This window comes from Mrakia frigida (genome assembly GCF_051309035.1).
Source record: "Mrakia frigida strain ATCC 22029 unplaced genomic scaffold BDY24scaffold_36, whole genome shotgun sequence".
Taxonomy (NCBI): domain Eukaryota; kingdom Fungi; phylum Basidiomycota; class Tremellomycetes; order Cystofilobasidiales; family Mrakiaceae; genus Mrakia; species Mrakia frigida.
In genome coordinates this window covers 250,512-276,422 of record NW_027481245.1, presented here as the reverse complement: position 1 = coordinate 276,422, position 25,911 = coordinate 250,512, and the positions used below count along the sequence as shown (strand labels likewise).

Here is a 25,911-nt window from a genome sequence, read left to right as displayed (position 1 = left end):
TTTCGACGCGTCTCCCTCTTCTCTCTTTCCACCATGACGAAGATTGAAAGGTCGGTCTAGCCAACGAGAAAAGCATCTAGCTTCGGATAAATAGAAGAGCGAAAAACGAATGGGCGGGAAGTGGGAGGGGATGAAAGGACAAAACAGCAAGCAAAACAAAGCAAGGCGAGCGAATTAACATGCAAACGAGAACAAACAGCGAGGGGAAAGCAAAGGGATGGGCAGTGTAGAGATAGGAATAGGTAGTTGTAGAGCAAACGAATCCGTGTGTAAGTTCTGTGTGTGTGGGTTTGGAGAAGAACGAGAAGGGAAGGGGAGAGGGGTCGTGAACGAGGTCGTGAAGTTGAACCAGGCGGAGGCAAGAGACGAAAGATTGGGTGGTTTGGGTGTAGTTTATCCATCGTCGGCTTCTTCGGCACCTGGTGGGGCGAATCAAGAAGGGATTAGAGTCAGCCAAAGCGGAAGAAAGAGAAACAAAAGTGAAAGAAAAGAGGAACGCGTCCCAAAACTCACCCGACAACCTCATCCTCACCACCTCGAGCACCGCCTGCGCATCAATAGGGATATCGTTCCCCTGGAAACCTTCGGGGTAGGCCACAGGTGGGGTATCGGGGGAGGTGAATCGTCTGGGGAAGGAACGGGCGGCGAGTTAGTCTCGAGTCGAGACGAAGAAGAGAGAGAGGCGTTTGGACTCACTGAGCTCCATGGAATCCGTAGTGAGCCATTCCGAGTCCTCGGGTGGTGAACTCGTAGTCGTCTTCCGTCACAAAGAAGAAGAGGGAAAGTCAGGACGCGTCGAACGACGAAGAGAAAGAGAAGGGAGAGAAGCAGACGGACAAGCGAAACCCCCAGGGTAAAAGAACTCCATAACGGTTGATCGAGTGGTGGGTTTCATGAAGAGGAGGTGGGTGAGACCGTTGCCTGTGAGGAAGAGGGAGAGGAGTGAGTTTGGAAGGTCGAGACGAGACGAAGGCGAAGGAAGAAAGCGAAACGAACCATGAACTCCCATCAAGATCGTCGTCCTAGCGGCCAGTCGGATCTGTTGCTGGTTATCGAGTTTGTCCACTGCAACAACAAAACAAAGATCAGCTCTCGTCATTCGTCCTCCCATCAACTCCCCCTCCGAAACGAGACTCACTCTCAACAACATTGAACTCGAACCCATCCTCCATCGCTGCCTGAGTCATCACCCTCACCAACTCCTCATGATCCTCCTCTTTCAACATCCTCCTTCCCCAGCTCTGTCGGCTCACGTACGTCACGACGTCCGTATGCCTGTGGCCGGGAGCGAGGTCGTTCTCGGGGACGCCGACGTACTGGAGCAGTTTGCGTCGGATGGGAGCGAACCAGTAAGGGGAGCCGGGAAGGAGGAAGGCTTCCCTGTAGAGGTGAAAAAGAGAAGGTGTTAGTTTGTGAGAAGAGAAAGGAGCAGAGGGAGGGGAGGGAGAGAAGGGAAGGACGAACGAAGCTGTTCGACCCGTTCGAGCAAAGACGGAGCCTCGCATGGAAGCTGCTCGCTGCAGATACCCAACCAAGGAAAAAGGAAAGTCAGCAAAGGAAAAAGGAAGGGAAAGAGAAGGAAGAAGGGGAGGAACGAACGTCGGCAAAGACGAGTTGATCGTAAACGAACGGACGAGCGGACGCGACTCGATCGAGTTGAAAGTCCTGGGAGAACTCGAGCTTCGTTCGAGGGAAGACGGATTTCATCTGCGAAGCGATCGAAAGAGAACGTTCAGTCAGTTCAGCTTGAGCTCGAAACAGCGAGGGGAGGGAAGAAAGAGAAACGAACGATGAGTCCATTCATTCCAGAGTCTGCGTCGAACGAAACGAAACGAACGAAGAGTCAGCTCTCATTGTTCCCTCCCCTCCCCAAACCCCAAAAAAGCGACCGAACTCACAGTCTCTCCAATGCTCGTACCCAGTAGCGGTAAAGATCATCCTCCTCGGCATGCCCAAGTGGGTGGTCTCTCCGGAAGCGTTGATGCCTCGATCCATGGAGGAGAAGGTTCGCCAGAGACCGAAGATGAGTTCCGCTCCGAAGTGGTAGTAATGGGTGAGGACTGAATTGGGTGGGTGGTGGAGGTGGGGAAGGAGGAGGATCAGCGGGAAGGGGAGAGGAAAGAACGACGACGACGAGCAAAGAACTCACACTGAGGAGGATCGTTGACGAGCCAAGTGGGACCTGATTGTCGAATGGGCGAAAGACCGAAATGGTGGAGGGACTCGTCCGATCTGAAGAGGACGTGGGCTTCTTCGGGGGAGATCTGAGCGAGAGGGTTCGAAAGAGAACGAGAGTCAGAACGCGTCGAGTCGAGATTTCTCTTTCTAGGACTCACCACTCGCATGTTCTTCTCGGTTGGTTCCCTATAAGCATCAGAAAAGAAATCAGAGAAGAGGAGAGCGTCAGCGAGAGCAACAGGTATTAATGTATATATATAGAGACGACCTCGACCCACCTCGACTGAACGGCCTCTGCTCCGTTGAACACCTCTGCGCTCGTGGAGGTCATCATCCTGATCTCTGGGAAAGCGGCAGGGTTGGAAGTAACGATGATGAAGGTGGATCCCAACTGGTACAAGTTCGAGAAGATGGTCCATCCTGCAAAACGAAAGCGAACAATCAAGGGAAGGTGAGCTTGATCCGACTGAGAAATGAACCAGAAAAGAAGGACGTACCAGGAGCATGCTGAACCAGACTGGTCTCCAAGTAATCCACCCTCCCATCCGCTCCTCTGACTTCCTTCCCTTCCTCCTCGTCCCACATCCCTACGCCGTTCCCTCCCTCACTCCATCGATGGTGCTGGCCTCCGAGCCCGACGGTAACGCTCTTTGCGAGTCCGTTCGAGTCCGTATAGTCGATGTCCATGTGTCCGAATCCAAAGAACAGAGCGAGGGAGGACAGAGTGAGGAGGAGGAGGAGGAGTTCACGACGGGTTGGAAGCCAGGAGGCGGGCGTTGAAAGAGAATCGTCGGAGGAGGAGGAGGGGAAGGTTGACGAGAGAGGCGAAGAAAGAGGATGATGAACCCGAGGAGTTCTTCCCGATTGATGTTGATGGTGAGGATGATCGATAGGGGGGAAGGGTTTCAGGAAGGAAGGAGAGATCGGTCCTTGAGGGTTGTGCAGAGGGAGGTACGAAGGGATCGGAGAGAGGAAGAGCTTCGAGCCTGGGAGGAAGGAGGAGGGAGCCATCGTAGTAGTAAGTTTTGCTTTGAAGTTGTTGTTGAAGCTGTTGAAGAGAGTCTATCAAAGACTTTATGGTTGTAGTAGTCCTGCTGTTGTGGCCGAGAGGGGAGTGCTGCCTGAGCGAACGAGAGGAGAGGTGGATGGGTGATGGTTGGGATCTTCTTTGTCTTCTTCCTCTTCCTCTTGAAAAGCCTGGCTGAGATCAAACAAAGGGAAAGGAAAAAGACAACAAGTGACGAAACCTGCTCATCGAGCAGAGAACTCGAATCGTTGTTCTCTTCACCATCAAACATCAAAGGGGAGAAGAAGGAAGATCGGCGTCGGTGGTGAGCTCGACCTCCTCGCCCTTTGTTCTCTCGTGGATATCAAAGGGGAGACTGCGCGTCGAGCTCGTTTCAGATGTATATCGAGCTCGGTTTTGTCCGAGTAGGAGCAGGTGGGAGTCAAAGGGAGTTTGCCGAGCTTGAGCTCAAGATAGACAGAAGGAGGCGGTCGGGAGAGGTGACGATGAGATGGTGAGGTCGAGGCGTCCTCGCCTCCTCCCTTTCGCCTTTTCGCGGAAAAAAAGATCAAAGTGCTTCATCAGAAGTGAGTGGGTAAGAAAAAGTCAACAAGATCCAAAGCAGAGCAGAGCGAGAATGGATAAAGTAGAAGCGTAAATAAAGAATGAAAGAAAGAAAGAAGGAGAAGAAACGAAACGACAACGCGTCCAACCATCACCAAAACGAGATCCATGGGTATACACCAGCCTCTACCTCAGCTCCTCACTGACCACCACCGCGCCCAGCACCGGCGCCTCCTCCAGACCAACAGCACCAGCAGGCGAAGCAGCGACTCCCAGATCTACCTCCTCTCCCACCTCCTCTCCCTCGTCCTCCCTCGCAACCTTCGCCTTCCCCTTCTTCGACCCCTCCGGCACCTCCCCAACTAGCATCCTCTCTCTAGCACCCAGCAGTGTCTGTTGAGATGTCGTCCCCTTGCTCCCAGCATCGAGGTAAGGGCTGCCTGGTGCTTCCAACGACGGGGAGGAGGACGCGGGATCGAGTCGAGCGTGAGAGTGCGTCTGAGCGGAAGGAGGTGGAGGGTTGTCGTAAGCGTCTTGAGGAGGAGAGATGAGATCTCCCGAGGGAGTGATTTCGACTCCGTTGGAGAGACCTGCTCGGGATCCAGCGTCGAGGACAGATTCGAGAGGGCGTGGACGACGAGAGGAGGAGGAAGAGGAGTTCGAGTAGCCTGATTTGATTCGGTTGTTGGAGGAGGATTCACTGTAGAGATAAGATGTGAGAGGGAGAAGGCTTCAGTGGGTTGGATCGATACGTAAACGATACTTTCCAGGAAGAGGGAGAGAGGAGAAGTCACGAACCGAATCTCTGCAATCAAGTCCTCGAGAGAGTAGAATCCGAGCGGTCCGAAAGGAAACCCCCTAGTGTAGTAGCTGGCTTTATCGAGGGGTCCCAGGATGGCGTGAAGAGTGAGGTTCGGGTGACCTGGGTTGAGGGGATCCTCTGGGAGAGACGGGGAAGGAGTCAGAACAAGGGTCAGCTTGAGCTCACGATGTTCCCTCCTTTGACGTTCTGCTCCCAGATTAAGAAACATTTCAACTCACTGAACGGAGAAGTAACGAAACCGATCCTTTCTTGAAGCTGAGAGCGTCCAGGTAAGGGTGAAGAAGGAGGGAAGGTCGTAGATGAAGAGGAGGAGGAGGAGGAGGGGTTGTTTTGGTTGAAACTGCTGGCTGAAGTGAACTGATCCACGAGGAGGGCTTGAGCGAGCATATGAAGTCGAGATAGTAGAGGAACCGAGGCTGGAGAGAATTCGTAGATCGAAGACAGAGCTGGTGCGACGAGGAAAGTGAGATGGCCTTGGGAAGAAGAGTCGAAGGGAGGGACGAGCGAGAGGTCAACGTCAACTCCTTCTCTCTCTCTCTCCTTCGAACGGAGGAAGATTCTCCCACAAAACTCACCTCCTGAAGCTAGACTCCTCTCTTCCTCTCTGAAGACCAAGCAGTCGTCGTCCGAGTGAACGAGTTGACCTTTACGGAGACCGTTCGGGATGGGGATGCGAGGTTTGGAGGAGCAGGAGGAAGGTCCCGAGGGAAAGAGCAAAGAAGTCGCTGAAGGAGGAGGGAGGAAGGCTGTAGAAGTGTTGGGAGAAGGGACGGGAGAGAGAGTAGACATTTTGGATTGGGGAGGGTTTGTCGTGGTTTGAAGAGAGAAGTGAAAGAATGAAAGGAAGGAGGAACCAAGCTCAGACTGCGAGCTCTCGCTCCCTTCCCTCGCGACGGCCACCATCGACGAAAAGATCTTCCCTTCTTACTGAACATGTCATGTCTTACTCTCGACCTGTCTCTATCTCTTTGCGACGGTACGCCCATTCTTCGAACCTTCCTGGTCAAGCTGGCTCTCCGGAGAGAGCTCGACTTGTCTCCGTCTTTGCATCTCTCCTCTTCCTCTCCTCTATCTCGAATGATGGTCTGACTAGAACCTCTCCGATTAGCAAGCTCTCGGATTGGGATAGCTGCTCTACATGATCCCAGGTTCTCACTTTTACTTCTACTGGAGCGAAACACTGACCTCGCCGCCTCTCCGATTGAAGGAGCCAATTTCTTCTCATGCCGCCCAGAACAGACGCTCTGGTAGGCTGAAGGACAGTCCAGCCTACAGGGCGAGTTCCCGCAAACGTGTAGGTATGGGAGGTTGCCGATGTTATGGAAGGACGACGCTAAATCGCGGACGAGTGAGTCCTCTTTCTCTCCTTCTTCTGATTCTTTCTGTTTCGCTCCTTCTCGACCCAGCTCACCTTTCTCTTCCTTTGCTTTTCTTCTCTCCAGTGCAAGTCTGTCGCTTACTGTTCTCGAGGTACGCACCTCACCTCTTCGTTCTCTCTTCACCGGCTAGACTCAAACGCGTCGCCCTCGACTCACTTTCATCTCCTCCTCTTCCCACCGCCAACAGAGTATCAAAAGAAGGTGGGAGGCGTACAAGCAGTTCCGTTTTTATCCTAGCTGGTGAACGAGGTGTTTGCAGCTCCACAGGAGGATGAGCATGACTCCTTTACGAGAATCGACGCGACGATCAGCAGCACGTTTCGTTCTCGCCCTCGGAGAGAACTGATCAGGAGAAGCGGAAGAAGGTGAGTTGTTTGCCTAGAAGGAGCCATGGAAGGAGGGTCGGCACTAGATGAAGATCCTTTGCACAGGGGCTGAAGATGAGTCGTGATGGGCTCTTCCCTCGCCCATCGCGGCTTGAGGCCAGCGAGGGAGAGGAGGAGAGGAGGGAACGCAGCGAGGTCACCGCCAACCCCCACCTTCTCTCTCCCTCTCCCTTCGCCTTTTTCTCTTCCCTTTTTCGTTCCTTTTTCTTCCCTCCCACCCGCCCCTTTCTCTACGTTGTTTTCTCCGTCGGGAGACCGTGTCGTTTCGTCCTTCTTACCTTTCGTTCGCCCGTTGTTCGACGCGTCGAACCTTCGTTCTCGTTCCCCCTTTCTTGGACGTACGTCCTCTCGCCAAGTTTTCAGTAGCTCATTTCGATAATTTTCAAATCTCGTTAAGCCTGCGCTCGTTTACCTCTCTCCCCTTCTTGCCTCTTCTTCGAGCTTGAGTAGTTCGACGCGTCTTCGTCTCGGTCATGCCTCCCTTTGTTTCGTCCTCGTATGTCTTTCACTTTAACGAGAAGATGTTTTCGTTCGTCTAATAAAGAGTCTCGAGCATCATCGTGTTGATGATCCTCTTCGAGTGCATCCCCAAATCGCTGATCTTGGTTGGTTCGAAGGAGAAGGGTGAGCGATCCTTCTCCTTCGCTCTTTCCGAGTTGGCGTCCGAGCTTCGATCAAGTCTGATCGTGTCGCTCTATTCCCAACCACAGCACTCGAAGACGACGAGCAGGAGTCGCAGCCTCAACGAGACGGAGGGAGGGAGTAAACAAAGAGGATGCGACGGGCACGCGTCGTTCTTCGTTTCGTCGCTTTTCTCGCTAGAGACCCCATTTTTTTTGAATCGCCAAAGCACTCGAGGGATCACTGCAAACCTTTCAGACGTATCAGTGAAAATCTTCTTCTCCTCAGAACGCGAGAAGACGGTCCAACAAACCGGTTGAGGGACGTCGAGGACCCCTTCAACCAAATTGCTTTCCCTTCTTCCCAAGACAACAGAACTCCCGGTTCTTTCGTTGAGGCAGAGGATCGATCCGAGGGAACGGCATTCCAAGTCGCACGAAGATCCGAAGGGACCCAAGATCGGCAGTTGAGGCAAGGACTGACAGCAGAGAGGAAGAAAAGACGAGCTAGCGAAGTCGGGACTTTTCTTTTGGGTGCGTCGTCGTCCCTCTGTCCGACGCGTTTTGCTCTACCTTTGCGAACCGTTTGAGCTCTGGAAATTTTTGTCGAGGCATAGATGAGCGTGAAACGCTGTAGATCAAACCCAGAACTATTAGAAGCCAGGAGGACGGACGGAGGAGAAGCAGAGAACCGGCCTGTGGCCGGACCGTTGGTTCTGCCTTGCCTTGCTCTCCCAGCTCGCTCGTTGACCTTGAACGTTCAGCATCTCTTGCAAAAGCTCAAAACTTCTCTGCCTTTCCCCTATCACTCTGTGAGTTGTAGATATCATCTTCGGGTTCCTCCTTGCCGCATATCGGCCGTCCTACCGCTTTGGACGAGGACAGCGATGACGAGGGAGGGGGAATTCCCCCAGCTCATCTGTCTCCCTCCTCCTCCTTCTTTTTCTGAACCCTGATCGCCTCCTTCCCTTTGCCTCTTTCTCCAAACTCCCACCCCTTCTCACAGTAGTCTCCTCCTCTCCCCTTCCCCCTCTCTCCCCCTCAGTCCCCTCCTTCCTTCCCTTTCGAATGTTCCGTACGATCCCTCGGTTCCGTCGTCCTGCGATAACAGCGGTCGCTGTGGCTTCCTCGCTCGCAGGAACGCTCTACTTTGCCTCACCTTTGGTGCTCGATTCCTCGCCTTCCTCCTCCTCCTCCAAAAATTCAAAATCGCCATACTCGCGTCCGGGCCCTCTGTGGTCTCCTCCATCGAGAGAGGAGATGATCAACGATCTCAAGAACTCGGGAGTAGGAGTCAAGGTCGCCAAGTTCGCAGAGAAGGAGGAAGAGATCTTTGATCTGCTTATCGTCGGAGGAGGAGCCACAGGAGCCGGAAGCGCGTTGGATGCTGCTACAAGGGGGTTGAAGGTGGCTCTCGTCGAGAGAGATGATTTCAGTTCAGGTAAGTAGAGTAGTACGGGAAGCAGGAGGAGGAGGAGAAGGGAGAGAGAAGAGAGCGAGGTCAAGCTCAAAGAATCGACCAAGCTCACCTTTTTTTTTTCATTGGTTTCAACCTTCTTTCTCTCCCAGGGACCTCATCGAAATCTACAAAGCTCGTGCATGGAGGTGTCAGGTATCTCCAGAAGGTGAGTCTTGTCCCTCTCGCTTCTCATTCGGAGCTGGTCGAGCTCGAAGGAGAAGAGCGTGAACGTGTCAAGAGGGACAGCACCGGGATAAAACGAACAGCTCATCATCGACGTTTTCCTCCTTCCCTCCATCCTCTATCCTCTGAATGATCAGGCTATCTTCGAGCTCGACTACGGTGAGTCTTCACATCTATCTCTCTTCATCTTTTGGCTCACGAGCTCAGCTCTTCTCTTCCTCCTCCTCGCAAACATCGGGCTGACTCGATCCGATCTTTCTTCATTCTCGATCCAGATCAGTACAAGCTCGTTCGTGAAGCTCTTCACGAGCGAAAGATCTTCCTCGAGACTGCTCCCTACCTGAGTACTATGCTTCCGTACGTCTCCCTCTTTCTCAATCCTTCCCTCCCTTCTTCTTTGAGCCGATCAGTCTGACGAGCTTCCCGTTTCCCTCCTCTCCTCCTCCAGCATCCTCCTTCCCGTCTACACTTGGTGGCAACTGCCTTACTACTACGCTGGATGCAAGATGTACGATCTGTTGGCTGGTGGAGAGGGAAACATCGGAGCGTACTTGATGGGTGAGTCGACTCTATGCTCTTTGGTCAGCTCGCATCCGAATTCTGATGCTAATTTCTCGATTTATCTTGATGTTTCCCCTACGCAGGCAAGAAGAAGACTCTCGAGGCTTTCCCTATGCTTAAGGAGAAGGGACTCGCTGGTGGAGTCGTTTACTACGATGGTGAGTCGATCTCGTCGATGGTGAAAAGGAGACGTGAAGCTCATCGAAAGCTCGAGCTAACCTTGCTCTTACTTTCTTTCCCTCCCAGGTCAACACAACGACTCTCGAATGAACATGGCTCTCATCATGTCTGCTGTTCACTACGGAGCTACTGTGAGTCTCTATCTCCCTCGCTCATGAGCCGAAGGATTATGAGCTGACCTCTCTCTTTCACGCGGCGATAAACCTCAGGTCGCCAACTACGTCTCGGTTATCGGTCTCCTCAAGGACGACGCTGGAAAGATGCGAGGAGCTCGACTGAGAGACGAGATGTCTGGAGACGAGTGGGAGGTCAAGGCCAAGGTGAGCGAGCTTGCTCCCTTTCTTAGCCTTCTTCGTCGTGACTTCGAGCTCACACCTTCCTTCCTCTCGCTGCTTCCAGGGTATCATCAACGCCACTGGACCCTTCTCTGACGGTCTCAGGAAGCTCGATGAGCCTTCCGTTCAGGAGATCGTTGCTCCTTCGTCTGGAGTTCACATCACCCTTCCTGTGAGTCTAGTTTCCCTTGTTCGTTTCCGTTTCAGCTCGAGCTCACCTTTCCTCCTCCTTCCTCCAACTCTCAGGCCTACTTCGGACCCAAGACCATGGGTCTCCTCGATCCTGCTACCTCCGATGGTCGAGTCATCTTCTTCCTCCCCTGGCAAGGAAACGTTATCGCTGGTTCGTCGCCTTCTCTCTTCTTCGACGCGTCCCCTTTGCCTCCCTCCCCTTCGACGTCGTGGCTGACCTTGACCGTCCCCTCTGCCTTCCCTTCCCTCCCCTAGGTACCACCGATGCTCCCACCACCGTCGAGCAGAACCCCATCCCCAAGGAAGCCGAGATCCAGTGGATTCTCGACGAGGTCCGAAACTACCTCGCTCCCGAGATCAAGGTTCGACGAGGAGACGTCCTCTCCGCCTGGTCTGGAATCCGACCTCTCGTTCGAGACCCTGCCGCTAAGGATACTCAGTCCCTCGTCAGGAACCACATGATTAACGTCTCCAAGGCTGGCCTTCTTACCATCGCTGGAGGAAAGTGGACGACGTACCGAGCTATGGCGGAGGAGACCATCGACGAGGCTGTCAGGATCTTCGATCTGAAGACGGACGGGAAGAGTCAGACTGAGAAGGTCAAGCTTCTTGGGTCGCATGGATGGAGCAAGTTGATGTTTGTTAAGCTCATTCAGCAGGTGAGTACCGCTTCGGAGTCGAGCGTTTCTTGACCTCGAGGTAGGAGACTTGAAGCTGACCTTGCCTCGTCCCCTTCCCTTCCTTCCCTTCCAGTTCGGTTTGGACGTCGAGGTCGCCAAGCATCTCTCTGAGAACGTGAGTCTTCGAGAATCTTTCTCCCTCTTTGAACGCTCTCTTCGAAACTGACTCTGCCCTTCTCGTCCTCTTCTCCCAGTACGGAGACCGAGCATGGACCATCTGCTCGATGGCTGAGCCTACTGGAATTCGATGGCCTCTTCACGGTGTTCGACTGAGTCCCGACTACCCAGTCATCGAGGCTGAGTGCCGATACGCTTGTCGATTCGAGTGAGTCGCGTCTTCCCCTCTCTCTCCCTTCCTCGCTTCCCTCTCTTCGAGCCTCTCGCTGACTCGGCCTTCCCCCACCTTTCTCACCTCCCTCAGGTACGCTCAACACGCCACCGACTTCATCGCTCGACGATCTCGACTCTCTTTCCTCAACGTGAACGCTACCATTGACGCTCTTCCCCGAGTTATCGAGATCATGGGCAAGGAGCTCGGTTGGGACGCTGCCGCTCAGGAGGCCGAGTTCGATCGATCGATCTACTTCCTCAGGTCCATGGGTCTTCAGGAGTGAGTCGCAGCAACAGCTCTTTCGTTATCGCAGTGCCTCGACGAGGGACGAAGCGCTGACCCGTTCCTTTCCTCTTCTCCTTCGCTCTCGCAGGCACAAGGCGAACATCAAGCTGAAGGACGTACCTCGAGCCAAGCTCACCGTTTCTCACACTCGACTCCCCGACGCCGAGGAGGCCGCTCTCTACTCTCAGGCTCTTTTCACCCCCAAGGAGGTTGAGCACCTCAAGGCTCGATTCAACAAGCTCGATTTCGTGAGTCTCCCCTTTTGATCCATCTGTTCTCGCCCTCTTTCTTTCCGTTGCTGACTTCCAGCCTCTTTTTGTCTTCTATCTTTCCAGGACCAGGACGAGATGATCTCGACTTCCGATCTCAAGAACGCTCTCCTTCGGTGAGTCTCGATCCAGATCCTCGACGCGTCTCAAGTTCTCGTCGTTGCTGACCGTCGCCCACTCGTTTCCCTTCCATTAGACTCGGTTACTCTTCCGTCGACGACAAAACTGTGCACTCTATCATCTCTGAGGTTGACCCTAAGTGAGCATCCTCTCGTTCTCCCTCCCCTCCCCGTCGACTCCTGCTGACCTCTCGTTCCCATCTTCTTCTTCCAGCCGACGAGGATCCATCGGATTCGACGACTTCCTCGAGGTTCGTCTCCTTTCCTCCTCTCTACCCATTCTCTTCCAAGCCAGATTCTAACCTGTCTGTTTCGTTTCTCCTACCAGATCGCAGCCGGTCTCAAAGAACTCTCCATCGAATCCGCCTTCACCCACATCGCTCTCGGAGACGACCCCAACGCTGCCGAGATCAGCAACCCCGTCCCTGGAACTGCTGGTTCCGTCTAGTCGATCTCTGAGTACTGTTTTTCACCGCTACATACCTTTAGACCTTTTCGTTTCGTTCGCAGTTGGGCCTTTCCCCGTTTCTTTTCTTCTCTCGTCGTTTTTTTTTTTTTGGACACTCTTGTTTTGCTCTCCTTGAATCTTGAAATTATATAATCGTATAGTTGCGCATCTGCCTCTACCGTCGAGAAGGCCGAACAACAGTTTCAAAGCTCGAAATCTGCAAGAACACCGAGCCTCGAGGCGATGTCTCCGTCCTCCCTTCCTGGCCGAGATCTACTACAGTGCCTTCCCTTCGTCAACCGTTATCGTTCACTGCAATTCCAAGGACTTTGAGGTCCCAGAGCAGGAAGTCTACGAGTACAACGGGAGAAACTTCGAGCTCTGTTCGGCATTCGACGCGTTCGTGGACCTTGTCCTTGAGGGAGAGTGGAACGATGAAGGAGGAGTTGTAGTTGTCGGAGTCTCGAGGGAACTGCGATCAGAACTCCTCGAGGTTGTCATGGATCCAGACCGAGCACGAGCAGTCATCTGCGCGAGCATGTTCGAGAACTGGTTCTGGGTCGACGACGAGGAAAAGACAGAATCGTTCGATGCTTGGGAGTCATTCTTTTCGTGAGTCTAGGTTCCCTTTCTGCCTTTCGACCTAAATCGAGTGCTGACTTCACCTTACTTGTGCTTTGAATCGCGAAAGTGAGGAGGAGGTTCGCGTCGTTTCCCTTCTTCTTTCGACCTCCCTTGACTTTCGAGCTGATCGGTGTCCTCTTACTCCCCCTCTGGGTCTCTCATCAGCTTCAGTTCGATAACCCTTTCCGTAGAGGCTGATCAGTAGAATCCTGCCCTCAAATCGCTCGTAGTCGAAACCCTCGTGAGTTCGTCCGCCTCGATTCTCTCACGTCTGTCCAATCTTTTGTCGGACGCTGACGAGGTTCCTTCTTTTCCCCTCTTTTCTTTCCTCGATCTTCACCTCTTCAGATGAATACACGGACCATCAACCCTCTCGTCGCACCTGTGAGCCAGATCCCTCTCTCAGCAGCACGTCGTCGAGACTCAAAGACGCGTCACTGACCTCTTCGTTCCGTCCTCCTCCAGACTCGCTACTGATTTGCCCTTTTCCCTACGGCCCACCTATACAACTACTTTTTTGATACCACTCTTCGCATCTTCTCTCGAAAGAAACGCCTTCCGCTTCCAAGGCTCATTTTCGCGGCACTCTGATCGTCGCGGTCGAACTCTCATCTTCCAAGTGAGTCACCTCGCTTCTCGTCCACGCGTCTCCGTCCTCTCTGCTCGTCATATCTTCGGAGCCGTCAAGGAAGGAACAACTTCAATTTAGGTCCTTGCAACCACCAACCCACCTTCTCTCTCGTTCCACTACTACAACAGCATGGCCGCCAACCTTTTCTCCTCTCCTCTCGCTACAGGGAGGAGCATCGCCTACATCTCCTTCTTAATCCTGAACTTTGTGTTCCTCGCCCTTTTGATCGAATGGCTGCCCTGGGTTCGCCTTACTTCTCTTCCTCACCCTCTCTCCGCTTGCTTCTCCAGTTGAAGAACTGAGCTGATTCCTTGCCTACCTCGTCTCGTCTTACAGTCTGGGTGTAAGTCTAAGTCTTTCCTCTTCGTTCTCTTTCTGTCCATCTTCTAACAGAGCTTTCGCTTCCGCCCCCCTCCCTCCTCCCTCTTCCCTTTTTTGCTTCTTTCGGAACAGACGGAAACGACTCTTTCTACACCATGATTATCATCATGTTCATCGCTCTCATCGCTCTTACCGTCATCGTCGTACCTCTCTTCGTGTGAGCTCAATCCCCTTCCCCCCAGGTCACGAACGTCGGAGGTCGCCAAGCTGATCACCGTCTCGTCCTTCCCTTTCTTCTCGCGTAGTTTCCTTCTACCGATTTGCCTCAAGAAACCCAGCATCGTCAAAGAGCTCAGGTGGGATCTCGGCTGGCTGGTTTCTCTGGTTGGGTTGTGGCTTGGTGAGTCATTCGTAGGAAGAGGAGACGAGGTGAGCGACGCGTGGGCTGAACTCTCTCCCCTTTCTTTCTTTGGTCGACGCTTTAGGTGGTACTATCGCTTGGACTAAGGACTCCTCCATCTTGAAAGACGCGTCTTGCCGTGGTAGATACCAAGGATCGATCCCCCGGCAGCTCACTCGTAAGTTTTCCTTCGAAGTCGACGACGCGTCGGCCGCTGACCTCTCCTTCTCTCCTCGCCTCATAGGAAAGGGCTACTGCATGCGAATCGATGCCCTCATTGCCTTCGCCTGGATCGACTGCCTTCTGCTTTGTGCCATCTTCATCGAAACCATCGTTTTTGGAGTCGTCCAGAGCAGAAGAGGAAACAAAGCTGTACGTTTGACCTTCGTGTTTCGTAGATGGCTTCTCCGTTCGAAATTCCCAGACCGACTGGTCTGTACTTTCATTTGACAGGTTTGGTCCAAGCCAGCATTGGAGACTTCTCTCTTCAAGGACGAGGCAAGTCGACCCATCGTTATGGAGGGAGCTTGAACCTCCGGACGACGCGTCCCTTTTCTTTCCTTTCCCCGTATCCGCTTCCCCTTGATCCCCATCTCGTATTCAGCTACCCTAACGAAGTTTACTTACATATCTACCTTAATCTTTTCCTGGCTTCTTACACCTAATCCGCTCTTCTCCTTCGCCCAAGTCGTCTTTTCGTTGCTCCGTTTCATCCTTCTGCCTCCGTACCTACTCGACCTCTCGCTCGTCTCACATCTAATAACTCGCATACTTCTCATTTTGGTTACCTTCGGCTGACGGCAAAAGATGGGTCGAAAAGTGCCGCTTCGAGGGTTTCGTTCTCGCTCGAGGACGCGTCTCGCCGCTCAGGCCTTTCCTCGATACTTGCAACGAGAGGGAGAGAGAGAAGACTCGTGGATCACATCAAACGTAGCGTCCAAGAAAGTATAAAAACGAGGGACTGGAGCGAGACGGGAGGGGGGGACATTTCAAAGAAAAGAAACAACGAAGGGAAGAGGGGAGCGCGTCGAGGAACGAAAAACAGATGACAAGGGTAGGAAGGAGGAGGCACGGACGAGACGAGAGGTTGTAATATAGAGGGTTGTAACAAGAAAGGAAAGAATGAAGAGAGAAAGTCCTTAGTCCTTGAAGAAGAGAGTTCTGGCGAAGAGATGAGAGAAGATGCGAGCGAGAAGTGAAGAGAGAAAGGAGGAAAAAATGCAAGACATAAGGATGCTAAGGGAGGGTAAAGAAACGACAGCGTCCGAAAGAAGGGTAGCCTAAGATCCATGGGCGTCTAGATCCAACTGAGAAGATGACAAGTGAAAAGAGGAGGGAGGGAGTCAGCGGGAGGGGGACGAAGGATCGAAGGAAACGAAGGGTTACGAGGACGAACGTGTAAGCATCTGGCGAAAGATCTAGGTGGTTTCGGATCACGAAGGGAACCGCTGAATGAAGAAGAAGGACGAGAAGCAGAGAATTAGCGAGGGAAAGCGAAAGAGAAACGAGGCGACGTTGCTCACCGATGAGAGCCGCAAAGAAGCAGAGCACGAGCAGGTAAAGCACACTGTACGACGCAACGATCTTCCTCCTCTGGTTTCGTTGCTTGAAGGAGTAGCTGTGAGTGAGGAAGGGAGGCAAAGGAGGAGTCAGTAAGTTCGAACTTGCGACGCAGAGGGAAGACGAAGACTCACATTGGAGGTCGAATCTGCTTGTTGGGAGCGAGCCAGACTGAAAGACGAAAGGAAGGACAGATATGGTCAGCTCGAGGACTTCGACGAAACGAGAGCGACTCCGTCCCGAGAGGCGACGACAGCGGGTCCCTAAGATCGATCGATGGACTCACAGAGCATGACCGAGTGGATCCTATCGAAGTACGGGATGAGAAGAGGGACCGTGAGGACGACGAGGAGAATGTGGCAGGCGATGACTGGGGTAGGGAGAGGAGGAAAGGTCAGCCGAAGTCGGACGAGTCGAGGCGTTCAATCTTCGTCGAAACTCACAGTCGGCAGCGAACAACCCCAGCTCAACGAGCTTGACGACGAACTCTCGAGCAGGCTGGCTCATGGCTCCGTTTCCAAGACCTCGGTTGTACCTGATCACATCGAAGAGGAAGGAAAGAGAGGTCAGCGAGTTCGTCTTCGATTTCGTGAACAACGCGTCGGAAAGAAGGCGAAGATATCGACTCACCAAACTCCAGTCCACCAAGCTCGGTTGATCTCGTCGTGCTTGAACTCCCTCGAAAGGAAGAGCGAGATGAGAGCCTTGTAGAGAGCTCGTTGGATCGAGACAGCGGCGAGAACTCCGAGGATGGCATGGGACGCGTTCCATCGCTCGAGGAACCACTGGAGAAGGAGGAAAAACAAACAGATCGAGTATCAGCGATGAGTTCGAGAGGAAGAAGACTGATGCGAAGGAGAGAAGGGGAAATGGAGAACTCACGAGCAACTCGAAGAAAGCAAGAAGACCGATGACGGCGGATCCGTGAGCGATTCCAGCCATCGTCGATCCGAGTCGTCCACAGCAGTTGTTGAGCATCGGTCCGAGGGCAAGGGAGATGAGGAAGAGGACGATGAGGAAGGCCATGTTCCAAACGATGGGTCCGAGGGAGATGATGGCGATTCGAAGGAGTCCTGAGACTTGCTTGCTTCCGGAGATGGTGAACCTGCACGGAAGAGGACGTGGATCGAAGTCAGCTCGAGATTGGGAACGAAGAGAGAGAAAACGAGTTACTCACGACTTGACGAAGAGGTAAGGCATGGTGAGGATGATGGCGAGACAAACTGGTCCCAAAATCTCCGAAGTGAGAACGACTCTCCATCCAGCTCGAGGGACGTCGCTGGCGAGCTTCTCCGAAGGGTGACCCAGTCTCTTTCGTTTCTGCAAAGGAGGAAGGGGAGGGAAAAGAAGAGAACGAAAGGGTCAGAGGTGTCGTAGAAGAAACGAAGGAAAGACGAGCGACTCACGTATCCTGTAATCTTCGTCCTCGACAACCTGCAGTACCCAACCCACGAGTTGGCGTGGGTCCTCGAGTTTCCCCTCGACATCCATCTCAGGAACTCCCTGTAGTCGATGATGAAGTCCGAGAAAGAGAACTGATGAGGGTTGAACAGGAACGGCGAGATTGAAAGAGCCAAAGTCGTGACCCAGAAGTAGATGAACCAGTTCATCCAGAAGGCGGTGGTGACGTAGAGCATCATGAGACCGAGACGCATTCCGAGGTAGATGGAGGGTCCGGCGAATCGAGAGTAGAGGATGGAGAAGTTGATCCTGGTGGTGGCAAATCCTCGACCGGTCGCGATGTATCGAGCTCCTCCGAAGGTCAAGTTGGAGAGGATCGAGTGGGTGTAGATCTGGGTGGAGAAGACCTCGAAGATGGGCGAGAGGGACAAGAAATGCTTTCCAAGTCGGTAGATGGCTCGTCCGGTTCCTCGCTCGGTGAGTTCTGTGGAGAGGAAGCGAAAGGGAACTCGAGGTCAGACGCGTGGATTCGAAGGAACGAAAGGAAGAAAGGAGACGAACCTTGAAGGAAGAGCGGCAAGAAAGCGATACCGAAGACGAGGAAAATACTGATGATGCATCGTCGGATCCAATCGAAGACTGCGAAGAGGAACGAGGAAGGTTAGGATCGTCGAGACGAGGCGAGACGAGAGTCGCGGGAAAGAGAGACGAAACGAACCAGGGTCGAGGTTGTAGCATCCGTTCTGACCAGCGATGAGATCTCCGAGCCTGTTGTACCTGCAGATGGCGAGTTGCTGATTGAGGGATCCCATGTAGACGACTGGATCGAAGAGGAGGAGGAGGGAGGAAGGTCAGCTCGAGTTCGACGACGAAAGAGGACGAGAAGGGAACGCACGAGTGACCATGAAGATCTGAACGGCGAGAATGACGAGGATGTTGTTGATGTGGAATCCAGGGTGACCATAGTAGAAGGTGAGGAATCGATCCATAGGGAGTTGAGTTCCGAGGTAGTAGTACTCTCGCGAGAGCATCTGCTCTCCCATTCCGGTTCCGATCTTGGTCTGGAAGTTGAGAATCGTTCCGAATCCGAGATCTCGTCCCTTTCCACACTGTTCGACGAGGAGCCAGAGGGGATTTCGAGGAGTCAGTGTTCGTCCTTGAGCGAGAGGAGAAAGAGAGACCGAACGAGACGAACCTGGTAGTACTCCGAGTGCTTGATTCGACCTCCTCGACCGAAAGCGTTCATTCCAGCGTAGATATCCTCGTTGAGATGAAGACCCTTCTGAGCTTTGGAGACTCCTCCTCGAGTGTTCATGAAGATGGCGTTGAGGAAATCGGGGTGACCGTAGTGAAGCTTTCCTCCGATCCAAGAGAGGGCTCGAGCCGAGAGGGTTCCGAACGTCTGTTCCTTTCCAGCGGCGACGTCTCCGAGGACTCCGATGTCTGAGAGGCGAGAGAGGGAAAGGAAAAAAAGAGCAGGTGGTCAGCGCTCGAGGGCTCGGAGAAGAAGAAGGACGAGGCGAGAAAGGGGACGACGCGTCGGCTTCGACGACGAAGAGAAATCGAACTCACTCTCCGAGAAGATGTACTCTCGAGCTCCGACGATGGCGACGGGAGACTTCCTGAACTCGGCGTGACCCCACTGAGCGTAAGGAGACTGAGAGAAAGCGGCAGAAGAAGAACTCGAGTCAGCGAAAGCTGAAAAAGAGATCGAACCGAAACGAGACTCGAAAAACCTCACCTGTCCCGAAGCCTGGAACTCCTCGAACTCTCCCAACACGTTCCTGATCTTGAGACACTCTTCGAGGTAGTTGTCCTGGTTGGCGTCGATGAGCTGAAGGTACTCTCCTCGGTAGAAGATCATGGCGTGGTTCTGGTTGTCCGACTTTCCGTCTCCGAGAATCGGGTTTCCTGGGAGCTCGATCCTGAACTTGGGTCTTCTCTTCCCCGAGGGAAGGATCTCCGAGTGTCCATCGATGAGGGCCGAGAACAACCTCGTCTCTCCTCCTTCCTTCCTGGGAGGCTCCTCGTCGAGGAAGGCGATTTGAAGATCCGGGTAGGCTCGAAGAAGGAACTCGGCGTTCTCGTGCTCCTCCTTGGAGAACTTGGAGTATCGTTGCATGGAGATGACGAACTTGAACTTCCTCCTGGCCATCCTCTCGAGCTCTCGTTCGAGCTTGTCGGTGTTTCCTCCAAAGAGCTGGACGACCTCGGGGTTCTCGACTCGGTAGAGGAGCTTGATCGCCTTCGAGTAGTTCATGAAGCCGGAGACGGTTCGGTAGAGGGTTTGAGCTCGAAGGGAGGCCCAGATTCGGGTTCGGAGGGTGTACTCGGGAGCGGCTGACTTGAATCCGACGGTGTAGAAGGGGATGTCGTCGACTCGTTTGGCCTCTGCCTTCTCGTCCGAATCGGGGAAGGGGTCCGGGTACGACGATTCCTCGGCGAGAATTTTCTGACGAGGTGGTGAAGGAAGAGGAGGGAGAGAGGTGTCAGCGAAGAGGAAGAACGAAAACGCGTCGAAAAGCAACGGAGTCGATACGACGGAAAAATCGACTCACAGTGTCCTTGACGAAGTTATCCCACTCGACCGAATGAAGCTGCTTGAGGTACTCGAGAAGGGTGACTCGGGTGTTCTGATCTTCCTCTCGGATGATCTCTCGAAGGGAGAGGAGGATCTTCTCGGAGTAGTGAGGGACGAGGACGGTGAAGGTAGGCATGGCGTCGACGGGGAGGGGTTCCGGGATCGAGGTGGTGAGGGACTGAGCAAAGAAGGAGATTCGTCGTTCGGCTTCCGATCCAGAGGGGAAGAATTCGGTCTTGAGTCCCTTGTCTCCTTGAGAGATGAAGAAGGCTGGGGCTCGAAGCGTCCGTTTCCCTTCGTTGTCGCTCTGGACTTGGTGGTAGAGGAGCTTCTGGACGTGATCGATCGAGAGTAGATGTTCCCTGTACATGGAGATGACGACGGCGTTCCAGACTTGTGAGACAAGGACCTTAGGAAACGAGGAAGAAGGAAAGGAAGAGTCAGCGAGAGGAACGACGAGAGGGAGGACGAAACGAGAGCTCGAACGAACCTTGGGCTTGTACTTGATCTCCATATCCGAAGTCGAGAGGATCTTGGCGTAGATTCGCTTGGGGAGACGAGTGTAGATGTCCTTCCATGGCGTCCAGATCGACATTCCGAGAGAGAAGGACCGAGCGATGGAGAAGACGGTGTTCCAGATCACGTACCTGTTTAGAAGGAGAGGAGAAGGTCGGCTCTCAAGTTCGAGAGTAAGGGAACAAAGCAGAAGGAGGAGGCTTACCAGAGGAACGTATCGAGGAAGAACAAAGCCAGATCCATAACGAACATGATCGTGAGGGTGAAAGCGGCGTGGTTCCTGCAGAGCGCGTTTCCGAAGTACTTGTCCGAGCACCCCTGGACCTTCATTCCCGTCATCACTAGGATGGGATCCCTGAACGAGAGCGTGAGGAAGAAGTACGACTCGGCGAACTTGCATCCGAAGATGAGAACCCAGAGGAGGATCGAAGCGATTCGGGGTCCAGCTGCGAGAGAGGGAGAGAGGGAGAGAGAGTCGAGGGAAGAAGTCAGCGACGTGTTCGTTTCTCGAGCGGTACGGGCGATCGAGACGATGAAAGAGACAAAAGAGATGTTCGACTCACTCTGAAGCTTGGGGTACGAAGCCGTGAACGTCTGGTTGGCGAGGTACTTCCTCGACTTCCCTGCGACTCGATCTCCGAACATCCTTCCCGAGGGCATGACTCCGAAGAGGACGGTGACGATGACGGAGATGAAGAACTGGACGATTCCGATGATGTAGGCGACCTGCGAGGTATCGTCGAATCCAGCGATGTAGATGGTAGGGCCTCCGGTGAGAGCGAGGATAACGACGAGGAAGATGAGTCGACGAGTGAGGTGGGAGGTGTTGTTCCAGGTCGTAGGGATGTAGCTGAACTCGCAAACGGTGGCTCCGATCATGATGAGAGTAGCAACGGCTCCACCTGAAGAGAGGAGAAAGACAGCGTAGGGGAGTCAGCTCGAGTAGGGAGAATGAGAAGACGACGCGACGCGTCGAGGAAGAGGACAAAGTACGAACCGAGAGCGGTAACCGACCACGTCATAGCTCGTTCCGGACTGGTCGAGTTTTGAGGCGAGTAGATGGTAGGGGAGTTGTAGGAGGTGTAGAACCAGAACATCGAGATGTGGGAGACCCAGATTCGGTTGAAGTTGACGAGGAGATGGAGGAAGGATCGTTTCTCCTTGTAGGTCTTGAAGAAGGCTCGTCCCCAGTCGATCTTGTCGAACTTCATGAACCTCTGTGCTGGAGGAACGTCGATGAGTCGAGTCTGTGAAGAAGAAAGGTGAGAAGGTCAGTCGAAGCCCGAGAGGGAAGCGGCCGAGAAGAAAACGAGCTCACCTTGTCCGCCAACACGATCCTAGCAATTCCCTCTGGGTACCAGAACATCTGGTTGACGTCGTCGTATCCGATGATGTCCTCGTGATCCCTCTCCCTCTTGAGGAACTTTCCCTCGACGACCTCGTATCCCTGATCTCGAATGAACCGGTAGAGAGGCTTGACGACGGCTCGGAGGTAGAGTCCTTCTGGGACGGGCTCGATCCTGTTCTGACACTCGGGAGATCGGTAGTAGTCGTCGGCGCACTTGAAGATGAAGCAAAGGCACTCGGGCACGAAGCGGACTTGAGCTGCCTCTCCCCAGCAGAGAAGGAAGAGGGCGATCTGACGGAGACGATCGTACTGGCTCATGTTGTGCATGGCTTGCCTCCACCGGTTGATGGCCGAGTCCAACGACTTCTCCGACGGTCCTTTGGCTGCTCCTCCTTTCGACTTCTTGCCTCCTGTAGCGACGAGGGACTTGACTCGAGCGAGACCCGAGGTGTTCTGAGCGGATCCGATGGCGTCGTCGAGGTCGAGTTGAGCTGCGAAGTACCACTTTCGATAGTTGGCATGTTGACCTCCGATGTAGTCGGCGTGAAGGGTGAGGAGAGCTTGGTTGGGAGTCATTCGAGAGGCTCGAGAGTCGAGTTGGATCATGAGGAAGTCGAAGATGTTTCGGGAGGAGTCTGGAGGGAGAGGAAGGGAGGGAAGGAGAGAGGTCAGCTTCGACGTCGACTCGAAAGGAGGGAGAGAAAGGTATAGACTGACCCTTCTGGAATCCGAACTTGTTGGCCAGATCGATCAAGACGTCCTCGATCTCCTCCTTGGAGAGTGGGATGTTGCTCTCTGACGTCCAGGCGGGCTGAGAGAAGGAGAAGGGAGAAGGGAAGGAATGTTCAAAACACGTCCGCCAAGGTCAGCCCTCGTCTCGTTCGCCCCCTCCTTCGCCCCAAAAAGTATATAAAAACTCACGTAAGGCTCGTTGTTCCTACTGCTCCCTCCGTTGTGACCTCCATGGGACTCTGTAAAGGTCGGGGTGCTGGCTCTCGAGGGAAGGAAGCCTTGTCCTCCCGGTTGCTGAGGACCACCGTACGAGTCGGACGAGGAAGGAGCGTATCCTCCAGCGACTTGAGGAGCGGCGTACTGCTGGGAGTAGTGATCGGAAGAGGAGGTGGTAGAGGAGGTAGGAGGTCGACCTGAAGATTTGTAGTCCAAGAAGAAAAAGCGTCAGAGGGCGGAGCAAAGGAGAGAGGAGGAGAAGGAGAGGAGGTTGAGGTCGCGATGCAAGCCCCTTCCTTCCTCTCTGTAGATTTCTCCCGCTGTGACTCACCTCCGTAAGCGTCGTTCTCTGGTTGTTGCTGAGGGTTGTATCCTTGTTGCTGCTGATCGCCGTAAGGGTTCGATGGATCCGAGTAGGTCTGGTAATGGACGTTCGAAGGAGGTTGGAAGCCTGAAGCCATGGCGGAAGAGTGTCGAAGTCCTGAGCTCGATTTGTATACGAGAAAGAAGGAGTAGAGGAGAGCGGTAGGGAGGAGAGGAGTCTGTGGAGAAGTGAAAGAGATGGAGAGATGGAGAGTCAGCGCAAGAGGAAGCATGGGGAGGAAGAGAGAGCACCGCTCCTGGGGAGAAGGGACGAGGACTCACCCTTCTTTCTTCTTTGCCAGGAGAACGACCGAAGGAGTAGAAGAGAAGAGAGGAAGGGGTAGAGGAGGGAGTAGAGGAGGAAGAGCTCTAGACTGCTCCTTAAGAAAAAGGAAAGGGAGTAGAGGGTTGTTGGACGTTGGGAGGGAGGGAGAAGGAGAAGAAGAGGGGACCGTGAGAGATTCATTCGAGCTTTCGTCGGCGCTTTTACGATCTCTCTCTTCTCCCTATCCTCTCTTTGTTCGAGAAAGGTTTTGTAAGCTCTCTACTCCTACACGTAGATAACGGCAAAGTGGCTCCCAGAGAAAAATTCTCCCTCTTCTCGCAGCTCTCTTTCCAACTCTCTCTTTCCCTCCGAGGTGCCCTTGGTTTTCCCATCCCTCGATCGCTGCATCGTCGTCGGTCTTTGGAGGGACTCAACCACAGTGCTTTTGCACTCTACAGATTCAAGATGATGTCCAAAAAGAAGAGGAGCAACCCTCTGGGCGAGCAAAGTCAACTCTTCTCCTTACCTTTCCGTCCACTCCTCGGGGAAAACTGCGAGCGAGAGGGCTGAACGCGTCACGACCAAGCTGATCTTTTTTCCTTTCTCTCTTCCTCCTCTAGAAAAATTGTAGCAAAGAGCAAAATACAGGTGATACAACGAGAAACCGACTACTCTCCTACTTTTCTATCCGAACCCTCACCCAACCCAGCTCAACACTCGACACCTCTCCCTCCTCCGTCTTCCTCCCTTCAAACTGATCAGGCATCTTGATCAACACGCTCAGTTCAGCCTCCTTCCCTCGCACCGAAGCGAGAAGTTCCTCTTGAGGTATGGTCGGTGCTGCAGTGATTGTCGGGGGAGGAGTGGCGACTCGAGAATCAGGAGTGCGGGAAAAGAGCCCAGTCCACCGACGAGGGAAGAAGGTGGGTGGTGGTGGCAGATCAGCGAGGAGAGGGTTGACGGCAGGAGTGGTGGGAGTGGCTGGATTCGATGAGGATTTGTCGGAGGGGTAGCGGAGGGAGAGAGGCTGGAAGGGAAAGACGAAGAAAGAGAAGAAGACGCGTCGGCAAGAGTCGAGGAGAGAAGACGAAACGAGAAACGGGAAACTCACCTCCAGTCCATCCAAATCCAGACCAACACTCTTCCCCTTCCTTCCAACTCTAAACACATCCTCCTCGTCCTCATCATCTCCAAGCTGAACCTCCCACATCTCGGGCACTGGACCGAAATCTCTGGCGATCTTGGGTCTCCGTCCAAGAGTTTGTCCCATGTTCCCAACGTCGTACTGAATGTGACCGTATCCTAGTCGTCCGAGGTAGTTGTCCATGCCTGTATTCGAAGGGAGGGAAGGGGAGAGAGAAGGGAGCTATCAGTTCGGGGGGAAAGAGAAAGGAGAGGGACGAGACGACGCGCGAAGGAACGCGCCTGGGAAGGTCTCCCCTCGCAGAAGAGCTGCTTCCACACGAGCACGGAAGCGACGACGGAGGATGAAAGATCGGGTGGCGATGGCTGAAGTAGGAGGGGAACATATTGGGAGACAAGTCAGCGGGAGCGAAGGGTCGGTGGAAAGGGAGGGCTGAAGAGCAAGAGCTCGAGCAGAAGAGCAGAGGAAGGGACGAACAGAAAGAGACACCCTATACAAGCACAAAGGAAGGAAACGGAGTCAGAAACGTTTCTCTCGGCGAGCAAACAGCAGACCAGAACTGGTAGAGTCGAGATGAGGAGCTGAGATTGAGGGCGAGCTCAACGTTGGGTCCCTTGCTTTAACAAACAGCCGCTGTCGACGCAGACCGCCTCCTGTTTCGCCACTACAGCTTGGACAAAAAAAAACTATGTCCCAACGAAGCAGTATGAGGGAGAGAAACCTAGATCTTTTGCGCTTCAGCAGCAGCGACGGGGAAGGAAGGCAGAGCTCATGCTTTGCCTCCCTTCCCTCTCTGTCCTGATCGGAGCTCGCTGCTGCCCAATTTCCTTGAAGCAGGGTCCCAGAGCACTCTCTGGACCCATATATACCCTCTGGACGAACTCCTCGACGTCTTCAAAACGTTTCAGCTCCGAACGAGCTGAGGCGGACCATCGGGGAAGGTCCCGAAGAGCTACGTCCTTCCTCTCCCTTTTTTTCCAGCGGATCTGCACTTTTCCCACCCCTAGAGAGCTCCCAGAAGATTCCAGCGAGCCAGTAAACGAGGCCAGCACCGTAGAAGGGGAGGAAAGGGAGCTCACGAGGAGGACGAAGAGCGTCGCAAGGAACGTCTGGAGAACAGGAGGGCACGGAGGGAGACGAGGAACAGCAGCAGAGGGGTAAGGAAGTATGGGAGAGGCAGAGAGTCAGCGTCACCGTGATCTCTACCAGAGAAAACTGCTCAGAGAGCCAGAGGCAAAGATATGGACTCACGAAAAGGTACAACGAGCTCTGCGTTGCTGAGCTTCCTCCTCCTCCTCCGCTCGTCTGAGTCGCTGTAGAGGAAGTCGTAGTCGCCGTGGCTGTTGGAGAGGTCGATGACATGATCGAGAAGATCGATCTATAGGAAGGGGAAAGAGAAGGGATTGGAGCGTGCTGATGTTGAAGTTGGAGGAGAAGAGGTGAAGGGAGGAAGAGACCGAAGCTGACCGAGAGGAGAAGAAGAGCCAAGGCACCAAAGAATGTCAGAGCTTTGCATTTCGGAGAAGATTTTTTGTCGTTCATGTACGGGGAGTGAGAACAAGGCCATCGACTGTCAGAAATCCGAGCTTCAAAAATGAAGGAGAAGAGGCTGAGGCGAGAGCTCACTCGCGTCGCCAGCCGACGTCTACTTTCTCTCGACGTGACTTGTACTGGGTATCCCTCTTCCTAACTCAGACTGTATGAGTATCTATCATCTATCAAGATCTATCTCAGACGCAGGAGAGGAAACCACGCTCATAAGCTTTCCCAATCAGTCGGACGTTCGTCGCGTCGACGGAAGCTCGTTCAAT

The 25,911-nt window shown here is 53.7% G+C and overlaps 7 protein-coding genes across 7 annotated transcripts; 2 read left to right on the top strand and 5 right to left on the bottom strand.

Annotated features, from left to right (window-relative positions):
* Nucleotides 1–49: 49 nt before the first annotated feature.
* Nucleotides 50–3,511, bottom strand: BDY24DRAFT_355247 (uncharacterized protein). Its single transcript, XM_076637778.1, has 14 exons — nt 2,676–3,511; nt 2,457–2,598; nt 2,337–2,364; nt 2,150–2,264; nt 1,899–2,060; nt 1,790–1,812; nt 1,600–1,707; nt 1,465–1,517; nt 1,139–1,380; nt 997–1,065; nt 838–921; nt 697–757; nt 514–626; nt 50–419 (listed from the first exon to the last, which is right to left on the bottom strand). The coding sequence occupies exons 1-14, from the start codon at nt 3,187–3,189 to the stop codon at nt 394–396; spliced, it is 1,740 nt and encodes a 579-aa protein (XP_076493342.1). The 5' UTR covers nt 3,190–3,511; the 3' UTR covers nt 50–393.
* A 229-nt stretch (nt 3,512–3,740) lies between these two features.
* BDY24DRAFT_444338 (uncharacterized protein) lies at nt 3,741–5,389 on the bottom strand. The gene is made up of 4 exons (XM_076644839.1): nt 5,147–5,389; nt 4,790–5,044; nt 4,547–4,688; nt 3,741–4,448 (listed from the first exon to the last, which is right to left on the bottom strand). The coding sequence occupies exons 1-4, from the start codon at nt 5,358–5,360 to the stop codon at nt 3,935–3,937; spliced, it is 1,125 nt and encodes a 374-aa protein (XP_076493341.1). The 5' UTR covers nt 5,361–5,389; the 3' UTR covers nt 3,741–3,934.
* Nucleotides 5,390–8,024: 2,635 nt separating this feature from the next.
* On the top strand, nt 8,025–11,998 carry GUT2 (glycerol-3-phosphate dehydrogenase; the record flags this gene model as incomplete). Its single annotated transcript, XM_076637550.1, has 19 exons — nt 8,025–8,397; nt 8,526–8,581; nt 8,736–8,757; nt 8,874–8,955; nt 9,047–9,156; nt 9,243–9,317; nt 9,406–9,470; nt 9,549–9,659; nt 9,739–9,846; nt 9,921–10,017; nt 10,122–10,525; nt 10,620–10,661; nt 10,741–10,871; nt 10,968–11,156; nt 11,251–11,410; nt 11,498–11,547; nt 11,628–11,690; nt 11,765–11,801; nt 11,879–11,998. 19 exons carry the CDS (start codon nt 8,025–8,027, stop codon nt 11,996–11,998), a joined length of 2,295 nt encoding a protein of 764 aa, XP_076493340.1.
* A 1,340-nt stretch (nt 11,999–13,338) lies between these two features.
* On the top strand, nt 13,339–14,738 carry BDY24DRAFT_444336 (uncharacterized protein). Its single transcript, XM_076644838.1, has 7 exons — nt 13,339–13,496; nt 13,590–13,596; nt 13,707–13,791; nt 13,880–13,974; nt 14,060–14,152; nt 14,219–14,346; nt 14,428–14,738. The coding sequence occupies exons 1-7, from the start codon at nt 13,383–13,385 to the stop codon at nt 14,503–14,505; spliced, it is 600 nt and encodes a 199-aa protein (XP_076493339.1). The 5' UTR covers nt 13,339–13,382; the 3' UTR covers nt 14,506–14,738.
* Nucleotides 14,739–14,875: 137 nt separating this feature from the next.
* On the bottom strand, nt 14,876–15,698 carry BDY24DRAFT_401001 (uncharacterized protein). The gene is made up of 4 exons (XM_076642032.1): nt 15,669–15,698; nt 15,498–15,592; nt 15,371–15,422; nt 14,876–15,281 (listed from the first exon to the last, which is right to left on the bottom strand). The coding sequence occupies exon 4, from the start codon at nt 15,263–15,265 to the stop codon at nt 14,894–14,896; it is 372 nt and encodes a 123-aa protein (XP_076493338.1). The 5' UTR covers nt 15,266–15,281; nt 15,371–15,422; nt 15,498–15,592; nt 15,669–15,698; the 3' UTR covers nt 14,876–14,893.
* Nucleotides 14,876–23,109, bottom strand: BDY24DRAFT_366119 (1,3-beta-glucan synthase). Its single transcript, XM_076637949.1, has 26 exons — nt 22,974–23,109; nt 22,660–22,870; nt 22,302–22,525; nt 22,098–22,191; nt 21,351–22,015; nt 21,030–21,279; nt 20,596–20,934; nt 20,238–20,478; nt 20,007–20,163; nt 19,494–19,925; nt 18,677–19,387; nt 18,508–18,592; nt 18,131–18,378; nt 17,831–18,044; nt 17,654–17,755; nt 17,497–17,574; nt 16,941–17,419; nt 16,712–16,854; nt 16,417–16,639; nt 16,165–16,319; nt 15,978–16,069; nt 15,821–15,904; nt 15,669–15,705; nt 15,498–15,592; nt 15,371–15,422; nt 14,876–15,281 (listed from the first exon to the last, which is right to left on the bottom strand). Exons 2-26 carry the CDS (start codon nt 22,787–22,789, stop codon nt 15,272–15,274), a joined length of 5,340 nt encoding a protein of 1,779 aa, XP_076493337.1. The 5' UTR covers nt 22,790–22,870; nt 22,974–23,109; the 3' UTR covers nt 14,876–15,271.
* Nucleotides 23,110–23,603: 494 nt separating this feature from the next.
* On the bottom strand, nt 23,604–25,557 carry BDY24DRAFT_400995 (uncharacterized protein). The gene is made up of 6 exons (XM_076642031.1): nt 25,352–25,557; nt 25,180–25,209; nt 24,578–24,590; nt 24,382–24,465; nt 24,068–24,285; nt 23,604–23,983 (listed from the first exon to the last, which is right to left on the bottom strand). The coding sequence occupies exons 1-6, from the start codon at nt 25,460–25,462 to the stop codon at nt 23,633–23,635; spliced, it is 807 nt and encodes a 268-aa protein (XP_076493336.1). The 5' UTR covers nt 25,463–25,557; the 3' UTR covers nt 23,604–23,632.
* Between the last annotated feature and the right edge of the window lie 354 nt (nt 25,558–25,911).

Coding starts and splice junctions, on each gene's coding strand:
- BDY24DRAFT_355247 (XM_076637778.1), bottom strand. CDS start 3,189: ATGGCTCCCTCCTCCTTCCTCCCAGGCTCGAAGCTCTTCCTCTCTCCG. Junction 1,066..1,138: donor CGAGTTCAATGTTGTTGAGA/GTGAGTCTCGTT, acceptor TTGTTGTTGCAG/TGGACAAACTCGATAACCAG. Junction 758..837: donor TTACCCTGGGGGTTTCGCTT/GTCCGTCTGCTT, acceptor TTGTGACGGAAG/ACGACTACGAGTTCACCACC.
- BDY24DRAFT_444338 (XM_076644839.1), bottom strand. CDS start 5,360: ATGTCTACTCTCTCTCCCGTCCCTTCTCCCAACACTTCTACAGCCTTC. Junction 5,045..5,146: donor GAGGAGTCTAGCTTCAGGAG/GTGAGTTTTGTG, acceptor CTTCTTCCCAAG/GCCATCTCACTTTCCTCGTC. Junction 4,689..4,789: donor TTTCGTTACTTCTCCGTTCA/GTGAGTTGAAAT, acceptor CGTCTCTCCCAG/AGGATCCCCTCAACCCAGGT.
- BDY24DRAFT_444336 (XM_076644838.1), top strand. CDS start 13,383: ATGGCCGCCAACCTTTTCTCCTCTCCTCTCGCTACAGGGAGGAGCATC. Junction 14,153..14,218: donor GATCCCCCGGCAGCTCACTC/GTAAGTTTTCCT, acceptor CTCGCCTCATAG/GAAAGGGCTACTGCATGCGA. Junction 14,347..14,427: donor GCAGAAGAGGAAACAAAGCT/GTACGTTTGACC, acceptor TTCATTTGACAG/GTTTGGTCCAAGCCAGCATT.
- BDY24DRAFT_401001 (XM_076642032.1), bottom strand. CDS start 15,265: ATGGATCTTAGGCTACCCTTCTTTCGGACGCTGTCGTTTCTTTACCCT.
- BDY24DRAFT_366119 (XM_076637949.1), bottom strand. CDS start 22,789: ATGGCTTCAGGCTTCCAACCTCCTTCGAACGTCCATTACCAGACCTAC. Junction 22,192..22,301: donor GTAGGAACAACGAGCCTTAC/GTGAGTTTTTAT, acceptor TCCTTCTCTCAG/CCCGCCTGGACGTCAGAGAG. Junction 17,420..17,496: donor CTTGCCGCTCTTCCTTCAAG/GTTCGTCTCCTT, acceptor TCCTCTCCACAG/AACTCACCGAGCGAGGAACC.
- BDY24DRAFT_400995 (XM_076642031.1), bottom strand. CDS start 25,462: ATGTCATCGACCTCTCCAACAGCCACGGCGACTACGACTTCCTCTACA. Junction 24,286..24,381: donor GCGAGGGGAGACCTTCCCAG/GCGCGTTCCTTC, acceptor CTTCGAATACAG/GCATGGACAACTACCTCGGA. Junction 23,984..24,067: donor TGGATTTGGATGGACTGGAG/GTGAGTTTCCCG, acceptor TTTCCCTTCCAG/CCTCTCTCCCTCCGCTACCC.